The sequence below is a fragment of the Strix aluco genome, chromosome 24, assembly GCF_031877795.1.
Source record: "Strix aluco isolate bStrAlu1 chromosome 24, bStrAlu1.hap1, whole genome shotgun sequence".
Taxonomy (NCBI): domain Eukaryota; kingdom Metazoa; phylum Chordata; class Aves; order Strigiformes; family Strigidae; genus Strix; species Strix aluco.
Window position 1 is genome coordinate 8,905,444 of NC_133954.1, and position 14,176 is coordinate 8,919,619.

General features: G+C 40.9%; 1 protein-coding gene across 1 annotated transcript; it reads right to left on the reverse strand.

The window, feature by feature from the left end:
• Nucleotides 1-431: 431 nt before the first annotated feature.
• FBXO47 (F-box protein 47) lies at nucleotides 432-12,496 on the reverse strand. Its single transcript, XM_074849685.1, has 11 exons — nucleotides 12,361-12,496; nucleotides 10,405-10,611; nucleotides 9,810-9,980; nucleotides 6,936-7,012; nucleotides 6,312-6,389; nucleotides 5,099-5,207; nucleotides 4,024-4,200; nucleotides 3,292-3,438; nucleotides 2,557-2,699; nucleotides 2,031-2,190; nucleotides 432-1,437 (listed from the first exon to the last, which is right to left on the reverse strand). The coding sequence occupies exons 2-11, from the start codon at nucleotides 10,583-10,585 to the stop codon at nucleotides 1,319-1,321; spliced, it is 1,362 nt and encodes a 453-aa protein (XP_074705786.1). The 5' UTR covers nucleotides 10,586-10,611; nucleotides 12,361-12,496; the 3' UTR covers nucleotides 432-1,318.
• Nucleotides 12,497-14,176: the final 1,680 nt, after the last annotated feature.

Consider the following 14,176-nt stretch of genomic DNA (forward strand, 5'->3'; position numbering starts at 1 on the left):
GAAAAAAGGGATGTTAGAAGCCATCGCCTGCAGACACTCCTCTCAGGGAAGGCTTCACCTCTGCCATCTACCGGCACGCCACAAAGAGCCTCCAAAAAAATTTATATCCTTAACGCAGTCAAACCCTGTCTGTAATTGTATATTCAACAAATGTCGCAAGAATTTTTAACATGCAAACTCCCAAGCAAATCATTACAGAGCTGTTGTCAGCTCATTACTGATGAAATCAAGTGGGGGCAGCTGAGATAAATGGGCACCACTCGGCTCTTTGCAGCGGTTGAAGACGGGTTTTCAAAGCTAAACAGGGGCCCTGCAGCTACAGTCTGGTCCTGGAGGAGCACTAAAACATTTGGGAAGTGATGAGATGGAGATGAAGGTTTATGTAATAGTAGGAAGAAACCAGCCGTGTTGTAAACAGCGCACAGTAAAGTAAGTGCCTTTTATTATGCATTACATATTTTTGTTTTGAAGGCAGTAGAGCAGAAAATCAAAACCTTTAATAAGTAACAAACATTTATATCCTTTAATGAAACGGTGATCTTCACCTACGCGTGTTTAACGTGTGTCTTCAACCTAACTACGTCCTATAAAGGCAAATACACTTTAACAGTTCAGTTATAACACCAGGCAGGGAAAGGGATTTGGAGTTTCTTCCGCTTTATGATTAAAAAGCACCTGTAGTTTGAGGGGAAAAAAGCCTGCCTTGCTTGATCAAAGCAGTTAAATTGCTTTCAGGAATCTCCCCGTTCTGCTAAAGCTGAACGTACAATCGATGGAGCAGTTCTGTGGTAGAATGCAAGAGTTAGCAAGAGAGATCCTGGCAAGTGGGAAAACGTAGCTGTGCTTCCCTAATTATGTCTGTCTCTTTCTCCTCCAATTCCCAAGAGAAAACAAAATTAAAAGATCAAAATGTTTTTGCTTCTGAACTAAGACAACATTCTTCAATATGTGTATGCACACCAAATATGAAAACCATGTCATTTTTATTGTGTATGCAAACATACACAGTGGGAAAAGAATGCAGTTCATGTTCCCAAACCAGAGGCCCCTCTGAGCTTCCTCCGAGCGTCGTAACGCGGCCGCCGAGGAGCAAATCGCGCAGAACTCCGCTGCGATTGCTCAGAGGTCCCCAACAGTTCCATCAGCTCTTTCAGCTGGTCTGACACGTATGTCACTACCTTCTCCCGCTGCCACTCCAGCTCTTACTGGAATGGAAATTTAAGAAATAATCAGACACTGCTTTGCAAATGTTTAACAAAAAAAAAAAAAAAAGAAAAATCCAGCCGAAGTAGCTGGCAGGTCTGTAAAATTCAGAGCGTCAAATGGTGTTGCTGGTGCTTCCCATGGTCAGGAACAGGATATCTCTATGGAAGTTTGCTTGTGCGTTTATAAGATGGAATAAATTCACAATGATGCTGTCCTCTTCACCACGTTCCCCTACCAGGGCAAAGAAAACCATTTTAAAATTATTAGTGTAACTAAATGACTTCTTCGAAGATAAATCTTACTCCTTCAGTGTTTTCAGCAGAGGCTGAATCAGCAGCACCCGCTTAGATTTATGAGGCATCAACTACTGCACCTGATGGCAGGACAGCTGTGAAATAACACAGGAGACTCTCTCCAAAATTCCTTCAGCAGCTTGTCCAAAGATGGACAAGAACAATTGTGCGTTAAGTCAAAAATCTGTCCTAACCGAGCAGGCCGTTCATCTTTACAGCTTGCCATCGTAATCGGTCTCGAGGCTTTCTCAAGGCTGACAAGCTGTGGACGGGGAGCAACTGCAGCTTGTGGAGCTGAACAGGCTGCCTGGCACCTGCCCAGAGCCTGGGTTTAGACCCAGCCCAGAAGGACCTCGGGCTCAAAGCTCTGGTGGGACGTACTTTGAAAGACTCTTGGTTTCGCCATCCATGGCACTAGGAATCTCTTAGACAAGAGAGACCGGTTAAAATAAATGTCTCTCCCAATTAGGACACTTGATCAATTATTTTATGTCATTAGAACACCTCAGGCTCGCAGACCCACAGGCTTACCCCACAGCACTGCCTGTACCATGTCCATGATCACGTAAGCGAAGGCGCTCTCCACACTGTACAGAAAGTTGTTTCTCTCTCCTGGAGTGCTGAAAACTTTGCAGACCTTTTGCATCATTTTTACCACCCAGTCCATGGAGTACAGGTCCTTCTCACAGACCTGGCGTACACAGGAAATATTAGAAACACAGCTTTTATGATGAGCACAACGCTATAAAAGGCAAGATTAAATCTTAGAATTAACTATTGACTAATGAATGACTGGATCAGTTGCAGCCATGGCCTGGAAAATCAGGGCTTTTTAGGAGGCCATAGAGGTTGTTCTCGTTGTTGGCACGCTAACGGGGGAACTTGTCAACCTTTTGCTAGTCAAGGACAGGCTGGCCAGCTTGCAGGGACCAGAGGGTGGAAGAGTACCCAGCCTCTGGCTGGATTTACTCCTGGTTTGTAGGAGTAGCTGGGGAAACAGCAAATCTGGGGGCAAAGAGGCAAAAGGCCTGAGCCTGCTCTGTTCAATAGTACTCACCAAAGCCAGGAAGACCACAAGTCTGGCTAAATCGAGGGCTCTCCCATTCACAGCTTTATTGGCCATGAAAGTGAAGCAAATGTTGTTTCCGCTCAGAACAAGAAGCCGAGCGTTGTTCTCCATGAGCCACTCCCGGGGAACAACTATGTAATAAAATAGAGAGAATTTTAGTGATCTTCAAACAAAAAGAAAGGCGTGCCGCAGTAACTGTTCTGGGAGACGGGAATTTATTAACTGTTGGTTTTGATAGCAAACCAGAGTTTCTGAGGGGATACCCTCTGGAGTACGGTTGTAGCAACAAAGTCTCATAAGTGATTCCTACCAGCTCTTCATGTGATCTCATCTCACCCCAAATTAACTTTCTCTGTAGCCATTAACATCGTTTGGTAGAATTTTGGCTTGAACAAACATTATGTTTTCAGTTTACACAGCTTGGACAACGTTTCCGTAATAATGGCTAGACAAGACTAGAATGTTAAAGGTCTGCACAGATTCTTAAAATATTTCACAATGGGGAGAGACAGCCTGAATTTGTAAGCAGTGCTGGGTTTTTTCTCGTCCCCAGCTACTGCCTGGCTTCCAAGCGTAATGACTTTTCCAGTTACGCCACAGCTACTGTGAGGAATATTACAGTGATTTTCCCGAGGCACCTGCGTGTCTGAAACACACTTATTGCCAGATTTGGAGGACATGAGCATATAATCCTACAGATTAATGAGAAAGGCAAAAACACACCTGACAGCTCATCCACAAGACTGATAACATCATCTGCTGTCCATTCTCTCGCTTCTGTATCGTACAGCAGTTTAATGGCATCTGCCAGACCTTTCAGACTGGTCTCATCTGTTGGTCCTTCTATCATTTTCTGCCAGATCACATGTCCTGAGCAATATATTAATCACAACTGCTATTAAGTGACAAAGTACTTTTTTTTTTTTTTAAAAAAAACAAGGAAGGTGCTAAACTGGGCCTTAGAGCTGAGTCAGAGGAGGGGAATTCAGGTAACATGACTCAGTCTTTGTGACAGTGAGATTTTTTCCTTTGGTCATTTTAGTAGGGATGGTGGTAGTTGCAGCATGAACCAAAGGGCGATTTAAAGAAACCCAGGTCTAATAATTAAGTGAGAAAGCATGCTTTTCTTCAGGGAAAGAGGGGCTTCTTTGAGGTGCATTGGAGCTAACTCTACCCTAAGCAGGGGAGAATAGAGGAACAGCGGTGCAATTTCTTCACTTGAATTGTAACATTTATATATATATATACACACATATATATAATTTATGTATTTATGTATGTTAGTGAGATCTGGTTAAGCAGAACAATTTTTTCTGGGCAATCCGATTACATTTTACATTTACGTTACACTACATTTTATTTGCATAAAGCTTGGTTTTCAGAAATGCTGCATCCAGCAAGGAAATCTCATTCTCAGGGAGCAAACCTCGAAAATTAACCCCCCAGACTACTCGCCATCAAGGGAGGACACCGGCCCAAAGATGATATACAGCAGGCGAGCTTGATTAACAATGGGCCACGGCTTTAAAATACGAGTCAACCAAAACGCAGAATCACTTTGATAAATCCAGTGGTTCAACAAGACGCTACGACAGTATAATCTTATCTGCAGCTCTAGATTTCGGGCACTTCCTGGGGTAAAAGAACATAGATATTATAAATCCATTAAGCCTCATACAATACACATGATCACTTTTTTAATAGGAAGAGAAAGAAGGATTTTCTTAAAGCTGCCCAGGAACATCTAGGGGGATTTGATGAAATTCTCAGCTGTTACTTCCTGAGTCTGGGCTCTTTTGGATACATTGCACTGATTTAGGCCATAAAATCTATCGATGCACCCTCTACCTTTCTACAGCAACTCACGCATGTGTTCAAGGGCTCTCTGCTATGGTTTTCGGTTTCTGGTTTTTGGCACCAGTAGGTGGAAATAGGAGGAAGTGTGTACATGGTTGTGTATAAAGTCTTCCACAGAAATACCCAGTTCTGTGCTGGGAAACATGAGAATTTCTTGAGAGGCATGTACCATGTCAGTGCTGTGTTTTAGAAATATTAAACTTAACTTTTTACTGCATCACTTTATTTCTACATTGGGTCGTTTTCCATTTATTTCACTGGCACTGGTGCACAGTAGGAAAGACCCAAGTCCATGTTGCTGTTTATGTATATACATCCCTTATGCATGGGTTTGATAATGGAATGATTCAAAAACACCTAAACACCTCTCAAGACAGCTCTCTTCACTACAAGATATATGTCGAAGACAAAAGCACTTATCTTTGCTTCTGGTGAAGAAAAAATAGCTGTATTCATCTATGCGAAGGCCAAGTATTTGCTTTAGAATGCCCACTTTCTGCATAATATTGGAGCTAACAGAACGTACAGGAGAGTCAGGAAAGGATTGGTGCTGCAAGGCTTGGCTGAGCTAAAATATTCTCAGTTGTGTCTGCAGTAATCAAGATCCATTTTCTGACTTCTCCATGACAGCGCGTTTTGATTTTGTAGGACTTTTGTCGGCTTTGGCGATTACCCGGTTTGCTGCTGACAACTGTCTGTACTTTACGGGGTAAACTGCTCAGCTCACAAAGGAAGTTGAAAACCCGGTGACACTCTAGTTCATCCCAGCCGGCTGTTAGGATCTGAAGATCACAAAAAAAAGGGGGTAAAAATGAACAGATTGAGCCATAGATTCAGATCACAATGCCATTTCTCGTATTAGATAAACAATCTGTCCTGCAATTTCTCCGAAGAACAGGGAGGGAAGGTGTCACACCTGGAGTGTGGTGCCTGCACAGCATCGCCCTGATGAGCGGAGGGGAACCATTATCTGCTACAGAGGAGCTGCACATTACGGCAGAGGTTGCACTCAGGTTTAACGCAGCCCAGAATCAAAAGCTGCTAGTGGTGTTCCACATTCAGGGCCAAGATCTAATTTTTGAACCTTATGTGGAAAAGTACACAAAGGTACCTGCTACAAAGACAAATGTCCCGGCACAAAGAATTATCTGTAACCCTTAACCACAGAAAGATCATCACATTTTTTGTATTATCAAATACAACACCTGCACGCACAAGTTTCTAAGACTTAAATGCATTTAAACTGTGCTCAGAATGCCTGTTCTTCTGAGAGGGAATTTGTTTCTGTGTTTTTTTAAACAAAGTTACTCTCCAGTGAAGCCTCCATTAGGGCAATTCTAACGCTTCACAATCAGACATCTCAAGTAGTGCTAAAAAGGCCCTACCCATAGCGTTTTACTGCATATTTGCAATCACAGTAGTCATTACAGTAAATAAACTGTGGATTGCTGAACTAATTAATTGGACGCTGATTTTTTTTTTAATTAATTTTAAGCTACCACAAGCTAACAAAAATACTCTGGCATGTGATGTGTATAGCCATTTAATTTTAAACTAAACCATATCTGCTCTTGATTTGTGAATTTGAAGCTGTGTAATGAAATGCTCCCCTTCTCCCATGTCTTCTTAGATAATAAATCGCTAATCAAAATCCAGACTGGTTGGTCGTGAAATCCAGACCAAGGAATTCTCAAGAGTCCAATCAGCAACTTTAACAACCAGAAAGGAAATTCAGAGGACTGTGTGAATAAATACCTTTCCCCTACACTCCAAGGCTCAAAACCATCTCACACTTCTAAATATCTTGCAAAAACACACATTAATTTAGAAAATGAACTTAATTTTCTGTTTGTGATACTTGCCTTCTCTCCATAAAGATACTGTACCTGTAAAAATACCCCATAGCACTGTAATCCTAAACAATTCAAAGGACTTGGACAGCCATTAAGTTTAAAACAGGAAACCTGCAAGTACAAAACACTAGTAATTTATCTTAGCTGACCATAAAGTAATTCCTGTGGTTGAAATTCTCTGTACTACTGGTGTACAGCAATACTGATTAGAGAGGGTCAGAAGGATTCCCTTCCCTTACTTCCCATAGTACCTATGTTATGGCTTAGCATTAAGCTCAAAACTCTGGACAAATGAGTGTGCAAAAGATCTGTAAGAAGACCAACCCTGTTTTCAGAAAAGTAAAATTTCTGTGACGATCTGTGCTCTTCCACTGCAAAATTTCTAGTAGTCCACAAACTGAAGGAAAGTTGAAAACCACTGATCTGGGAGTATGAAATCTCAGAAGAACTGGCCTGTGTTCAATACGCTGGCTTAGGCTTTTCTATTGTTATTAAAATGAGACCGTTTTCAAATCAATAAATTCATCACACAGTAGTAATAAACTCCAACAAAGGCCTACTGTAAAAGGCATAATTCAACCAGCAATTGCCTTCTAGAAATGGTATCGTAAGTGCAAGGGACAATTCCAAACACCAGTGAAAGGAACGTGAACTTACTTCCGAGAGAATCTTGTGTACGTACTTGAGCCGATCTTTTGTAGGCAATAGAAACGTGCATCTTTTCAGCAACAACCCTGTGAAAAAAAACGAATACGTACACGGCTGTGAGTATGCGTACACGGCACGTACGTCCCTCCATTACCTGGAGCATTCACGTGCCACGCGTGCGCACGCTGCTCAGACAAAGCCCTGCTGCCAGGCGAAGGGAGCAGCACAAGAGCAACCTGTGCTCTGGGGAGGGGCTCTACGCTTTTGTAGCGGGGGCATCTTTCTCTGAAAAAATGTTGTCGGGGAGTACGTAGGCTTCCTACGCCGTAACTTGTTTATTGTGTTGTTTTAAAGTCTCTGTTAGTCACGGTTGGAGCCCTATTAAAATGGCTATATTGGTTTTAGAATTACAGCTGTTAAAAATATTGGAAATAAATGTTACTTGTTGCACCTCTTTTAACAGTACCCTGGGGAACGCTGGTTTTCCCCTTACATCATGGAAAGCTGAGATTCCAAAATTTTTTCAAGATAGCCACATGCTCTAAAAAGAAAATATTTTAAACTGTGTTAATGTAAAACATAGCTAAGAGGTAAAATTATTTTCCTATACAGGACTGAAATGGTATGTGTTTAGGATGTCAAAGTCTGGAGTTCATTATAGTGTGGAACAGCTGTTTGTTTCTTTTCTACGCTACTGATAGAAAACGGGTTAACAGCTTGCTTTTACCGGGATAAAATATATATATCTTGTCTGTTAATTAATCAAGAAATCCACAGAAAAGCATTTACTTGGGGGAGGGGGGGGAGGGAGGAAACTTTTTTTCTGCATTGTCAGTCTCCTAAAAAATACATAACTTCTTCAATGTCAAAAAGTACTTTATGCATTTACTTTGGTTCTAAATCGACTCTTTCCTTATTTAGAAGCGTGTTAGCATTCCTACATGACAGACATAATTTATTCATTAGCCTAGGACATGGTCCAAAGCTCAGTCAAGTCAATTTTCTATTGACTAGATGAGACTTTGGAGAGAACTCCCTGAAGAATAGCTGAAACTGTTCAGACAGCGTAGCTGCAAAGCAGGATACAGCCATCAGCGTGCGGAAAAAACTCTGTTGAGTACAAAGGGCTGAGCAAAACGGACTGCTCCTGGTTTTGTACAGCAAAATCCCCCCTGTGCCGAAGGACAGTGCCACCATCATTTATAACTCACATTTTAAACAATGACTGAAATTCTGACCCATTACAAGTCCTGCAAGATTTTGCCATGGACTTGAGTGGAGCCAGACCCCTCTGAGTTTAAGTGAGATTTATGTAATACGTACACCCCATCCAGGCTCTCTGAACGAATTTTTGCCATTGAGTCCAGACTTTCCTGCTGTAAAGTAAATATTGATTTTGCAACTGACCTCTTAACAGAAACATTCTCTTGAGCCTTCCACTGATGACACAGATATTGCCAAAGAGCTTTATGTTTTGAGTATGTCATGCGTTTGCTACTAGGCCTACTGTAACGATGGGCTCACACCTACGTTTAAATAACAAGGTGCTATTTTGTATGTGGCTACTAGAAAGCCTAAACTAATTTTTAATTATTTTTTTTTAAGAATTGTAGGGTTTCAGGCTTCATTTTAAAAATAAACCACTAGGATTATTTTAAGATACCTAAAAAACCTACATGGATTGCTTACAATAGGAGGGGTTTGGTCTAAATGACTTTAACAGTGTTCCTTTACCTTGTGAATGCCTTTATTTAATGACTTCAGTTCAAACCATACTTATAATCCTGCATCTAACCATGGTGCCATTTTATTTCTGTCACACAAACAACCTTATTTTTTTATCACATAGGTAACAGTAAATAGATATGGATCAAATTATGTTTAATGTGTTTCTCTGATAGAATGCTTTAGAATGAATTAGAATCTATGTGTTTTAAAAATTGGCAGAAAAGTTAAAAAGCAAACAATTTTGAATTTGAGGCTGTACAGCACTCGTTACTATTGAACCCGTGTTATTTTGATCCAGATTTCTATCGTGCTACACCAGAAGAAGCCTGAGCAGCTGAAAGAAAGAACAAGAGAATCTTTTCACCCAGAAAGGTTTTGATTCGCACTCACCATACCATGACAGCAAAAGCGCAGACATTTTCACATTGCCCTTAAGCTAAGAGCGAGAGGAAAATGTGTTCTTCATGCCCATTTCAGTCTTTGAACTCTGATACGAAGCTGCCAAGGAGAATGCTAGTCACGGACAACTGTGATAACATTTTTGTGACGAGCATACTCCTTTTCTAGGCAGTGGAATGTGATCTGCAATACATCTCCAGCAGACTATCAAGCAGCCCTTCTGAGGGCAACTGTTGTTGGTCACTTCAGAATTAGGCTGGGTTTAAGTACTGCGGCTGCATTTCCCAGACTGAGGAATGCGAGCTCCTCCGAAGTGATCCACGAAGGAGGCCTGAACAGCCAAATTCCTTCAGCCAGCGTGGGGCCTGGGACTCGCGGTTTCTGCTGCAGTTTCCAGTGGTGGTGTCCAAACAAACTAAATTTGGAAACACCTACTACTGAGAACTGATCCTCTGCCCAACCCCTGCTTGCCATTTAATAGGAAAAAATAAACATAGAGGAGGCAGAACATACATTATTTTTTCCATAACTGTGAGGTTTTGGAACAATTTCAGGTAATTCCTCCCACCTCCCCCTGCCAGTTAATGCTATTTGAGGGGGCTATTTGGCATGGGGAGGAACTTCACTTTCAGAGGGAGCTGCACAAATGATTTGGGCTGTATCCTCAGCATTTTACCGATCGATGCGTATAACAGAAGAAACCTTTTAACTGAGCTTGGTTCTCCCCTAATTGTTCCATTTGCATTAAAGGATCACCTAGAGATTTGTAGTGCTCTAAAATATAGGATCCTTCTCTCTTGCCAGGTAGCTCAAGGTTATGAAAGTCTTGCAGTAAGAGCCTTCGGTTTCCTGATGAGGTTGAGATGTAATTAATAAGGTTGTTGCTGATGGTTTTCGACACCATGCTCAGCATGCTGATATCCTTCACTGAAAAAGCAAAACCCAGTATACCTGTAAATCTTTACTGCAAGAAAAATGCTGATCACTAGCCAATATCTTTATCTTACTTGAAAAATAGGCCAAGAAATAAGATTCACAAATAAAACAAAATTTAATTACTGTTTATCTCCTTTGCCAACAAACTGTAGTAATTAGTAATGGGTAGATCTAAGGAACACTTTTCACACATAATAGGCAAAAAGCACTTCAAATAGTTTGTAATTATCATTTAAATTTTGGTCATTTGGTTCTCCATACATAAAAGCTGAAAATTCAGAGAATAAGTCACATAAAATGACTTCAACTAGCTAACAGCTAAAACATTTTAAATAATAATGGCTTTTTCTAAATGGAAAACTTTTGTAGTAATTTTCAGATATTGGAAGTAATACCTTTCTTATCAGATTCTCACCTGAGAGATAATTCAATACCATTTGAAAGATCTCTAGTGGAAGTGTTTGAAAATAGTCAAGTGTTGACAGAGATTGGGAATCTGTGCCCAAGATGTTCCAGCACTGTCTGGAGCGACGGTTGCTGCGTCTGTATTTCTGGTTGGGAATCAAGGTGTAGCTGGTCCCTGCCGTGGATGTCATTGTTCTGTTAGTCCCATAAATTTAACCTGAAGAGAAAATATGGAAGTATTTTCAGAAGAAATATTTTCAGAAGAGGAAAATACTATACCCAGAACTAGGCTAAGAGGAAATCGCCGCATTGTAGTCACAGTGATGGAGTGTGAAAATCTTGTCATATGCGTAGGATAAATTTTTGTTTGAATTTAGTGCAATGACATGCAATTTACTAAATGATTTTCTAAATCCATGTCTCAGAGAATGGAGTATTCAGCTGATCTTAGAGGAGGAAAAGATAAAAGCACCGGGGACAGCAGAAAGTTAGGAAAATAGTTCTGAAAGGAAAGTCTTGAGGAAGTATATGTGGGGGTACAAACTACAGTGATTAACAACATTCTTTTACCTTGTTACACTAATTATTCAACAGAACAGAAAAAAGTTATAGGGATGCTATTGAAATGTCACATTACTAGTTTCCTTTAGAGTGGTAACTACTTATACACACGCTTGCATGTGACCAAAAACAAGATTAAAAGTAACAAAGTTGTGTTTCAAACCATTTTTTCCTGCAGCATTGAAGTTGTTACATGGCTAAATTTCATACAGTGACTATATGTGTGATATCCACATAAATGATACAGTATTGCTATCTAAAAAACCCCAGTGGCCCAGGCTTTGCCAAATTGATGAGGGTCTGAAAAATAATGAGTTTTAAAAGATCAATAAATACGTTCTTTTGATTCGCCCTCTGGTTTCTGAGTCTCTAGAATAGGTACACTTCACATTGTCAGGCAACAATGAGTTAGTGACTCGCTACCTCTTAAATATTTTTTTTAAACTGAGATTTTTCACACAATTTCTTGATTCCAGCAGCTGAGGCTTCAGGGAAATTGGCAAAGAGAATGAGTGCTGCAGTATAATTACAAGAGCTGGCAGCACTAGTAGTAACATAACTGGAACCCGTCCAAGCTGCAGTGCAACATCCCAGTCACCATCAGTGGGAAATACACTCAGAGAATAGACTCATTGTTTCAAAGATTAAAAATTTACAAAAATTACAGAAAACAAGTTCCAAACATCCTTCATATTTATTACGAAAGCACGCAAGCCAGACCGATCTAATATGCCACTGAGCAAAATTACCACATCCACAATGGAAGCACTGTTTGTACTGACAACTGGAAGAATACGGGGCATTTCATTAACAGCGTTACAAATGGGTTTGGCCGACTTGTGCTTGTGTGCTGGATAGTTTGCATTGTACATTTAAGGAAGTTATACTTCACTGGAAGCATTTTTAATTTAGGTGTGGTAAATTCTAGCTAGCTAAAGACACTTATAAAGTTTGACGAGGTTCATGAGCAAATGTAACTGCTCCTAAAATTAGTGTTTCATTGGACTTTTACGCTGCTCAGCCAAGAGGCAGAAAATTGATGTAACACCTTTAAGAACAATCAAGAAACCACCTATAGATAAACATATGGTTATATGAAAGAAAATGTTTATCTTCTAAAAGCAAAGAAAGCAAAGTCTGAAATCGGTGGAAATTTTATACACACAACTGTGGATTCAAGACAACTTAAAATATACAAAGCCACTCCAGTCCTGCTTATAAACAGGGCACTGCTAAACTTTGCTCAAGACAGGCTAAATCTGATGCATTTGTCTGATTCATACTTTAGAAATATACGTGCAATCCTATGATACTTTCTTTTCCTCCCCCACTCCCCTTATTGTCTTCAGCAGGACTGTACTGTAAGGATTTATGGCATCGTTAAGTGGGTTTTTTTAAATCTTACCTTGGGTCTGCAATTGTGTTATATGGAAGAAAAACAAGGGAGGTTTTCAGAAGTACTCAGCCAGTTCCAGTCTGTTTCTGTTCAATCTGATTGAAGCTGAATTGACTACCACTATTTTAATTTAGAGCAGAGCTAGATAAAATTAATGTAAATAAAAATGAGTACAAGCAGTGAGTTTCAAAGCCAAAGCTTAGAGACTTTACTGAAAGCTCCCATTTGCTTCCTCTTTGACTTAACTGGTTTTTATTTCTTGGGGAGTTCAGCCAGAGCGGGGCAATGGTCTGTGCATCTCCATCTGCTGCTGGGATACCACTTGTTTAGAGAACTGCTTAATCCAGACTGGAAATTGAAAGGTAAATGTTAAATATTTAACAAGCTAAACTCATAATATTAGCCAAGAAGGGTCATCTTGTTTGTTGCTATAAGCTAATTTGTTTACCAGGCAGAAAGCATCAACTTTCAACCCCCTCTAGAATGTTTCTTGTCCTTAAGCAGTCGCTAAACTCCTGCTAATGGATGCACTTTTGTCCTGATATTTCTCTGAGCCCTGTGTTAGCATTTGGCAAACATTTATTGCAAAAGGTTGTTTACTCTGGAGATTGGTTTGGAACATTTCCGTTTCCCTGCCTTGACACAAAGAGCATAGAACGAATTGCCTCAAATATTAACTCGACTGGGCTTCTTCCTTTTTTTTTTTTTCCTTTTTCAATTTTCTCTTTTTCCTTGTCAGTGCAAATAAAAATGTATGAGTTCAAGCAAGGGATGACAAACCTTAGAGCACCGAGTGCAGCCATGGAGTTATGTTAGTACTTGTTACCCGCGGCCTACACTGACAATTTACAAACCCCATATTTTTATTTATGCTGAAGGCTCTACATCAGATTGGTAGTGCAAATCAGTCCCGTAAGCATCTAAATTGGTGAATAACCCTGATTAGAAAGCAAATCTTGGGGAATCCTGATCCCACTGCTGATGGTAACAGGGGTTTCTTTGTTGTGGGGGGGGACTGGTTCGGGCTCATCCCTTCAGGGTCCACTCGGAGGGGAAATGCCAGCACTTATTTTTTTTTATCTCAGCCCAGGGTGGGTTTGCTCCTCAGACTGCAGTATTTGAGGGAGTAGATTATATTTGGCCTTTTACCTGCCCTTTTGTATCGGATTTAGCCAGGCTATGACAGGCCTTTAGGCCAAATGACTGGCTAGGCCCTGTTCTCCCCGGCCCTCCACAGCCCCTCTCCCCCCCAGACTGCCAAAATTGGGGCTAAGGGGCTGAAAACGGGGACCTGTGCCCCCAAACCTACACACAGTTAATAGAGAAGGTCTGGCAGTCGATGCTTCCTCACAGAGAACGCTTTTTGAGCTGGTTTTTACCTCAGGGACATTTCCTCCCCACAAACACCCTCCGGTTCAGCGCATGCCAGGCTGCCTCTGAGGGGAGCAGCAGAGGAATGAAGGGGTGGGGGGTGAGCAGACCCCACTGCCTCTGGTGAGCACCACACCCCATGTCCCTGAGGGAAAAAAAAATAAATTCTTATTTGAAACTAATTTTTTTAAAGCATTTCAGTCAAACGTCACTAGGTACTGGAGTTAAAAGGGAAGTCTGGGTTTAGCGATGTAGACAGGTGCACACCGGCAGGCACACCTGTGTGTGTGTACTTTAGTCGGGAGCAGAAATATTTGCAAACACAGAAAAAAGCCAGTTCCGTTTCAGGGCGGTGGTTGTCAAGGGGGCCAATGGCGGTAAATAAGCGTTGGAGGGAAGAAATTACCTCAGGCAACACAATTGCTTTATTCCAGCAGTGTTTCATTAGTATTAT

Coding starts and splice junctions, on each gene's coding strand:
- FBXO47 (XM_074849685.1), bottom strand. CDS start 10,585: ATGACATCCACGGCAGGGACCAGCTACACCTTGATTCCCAACCAGAAA. Junction 6,390..6,935: donor TACACAAGATTCTCTCGGAA/GTAAGTTCACGT, acceptor TTGTACTTGCAG/GTTTCCTGTTTTAAACTTAA. Junction 1,438..2,030: donor GGTACAGGCAGTGCTGTGGG/GTAAGCCTGTGG, acceptor TTGCCCTGGTAG/GGGAACGTGGTGAAGAGGAC.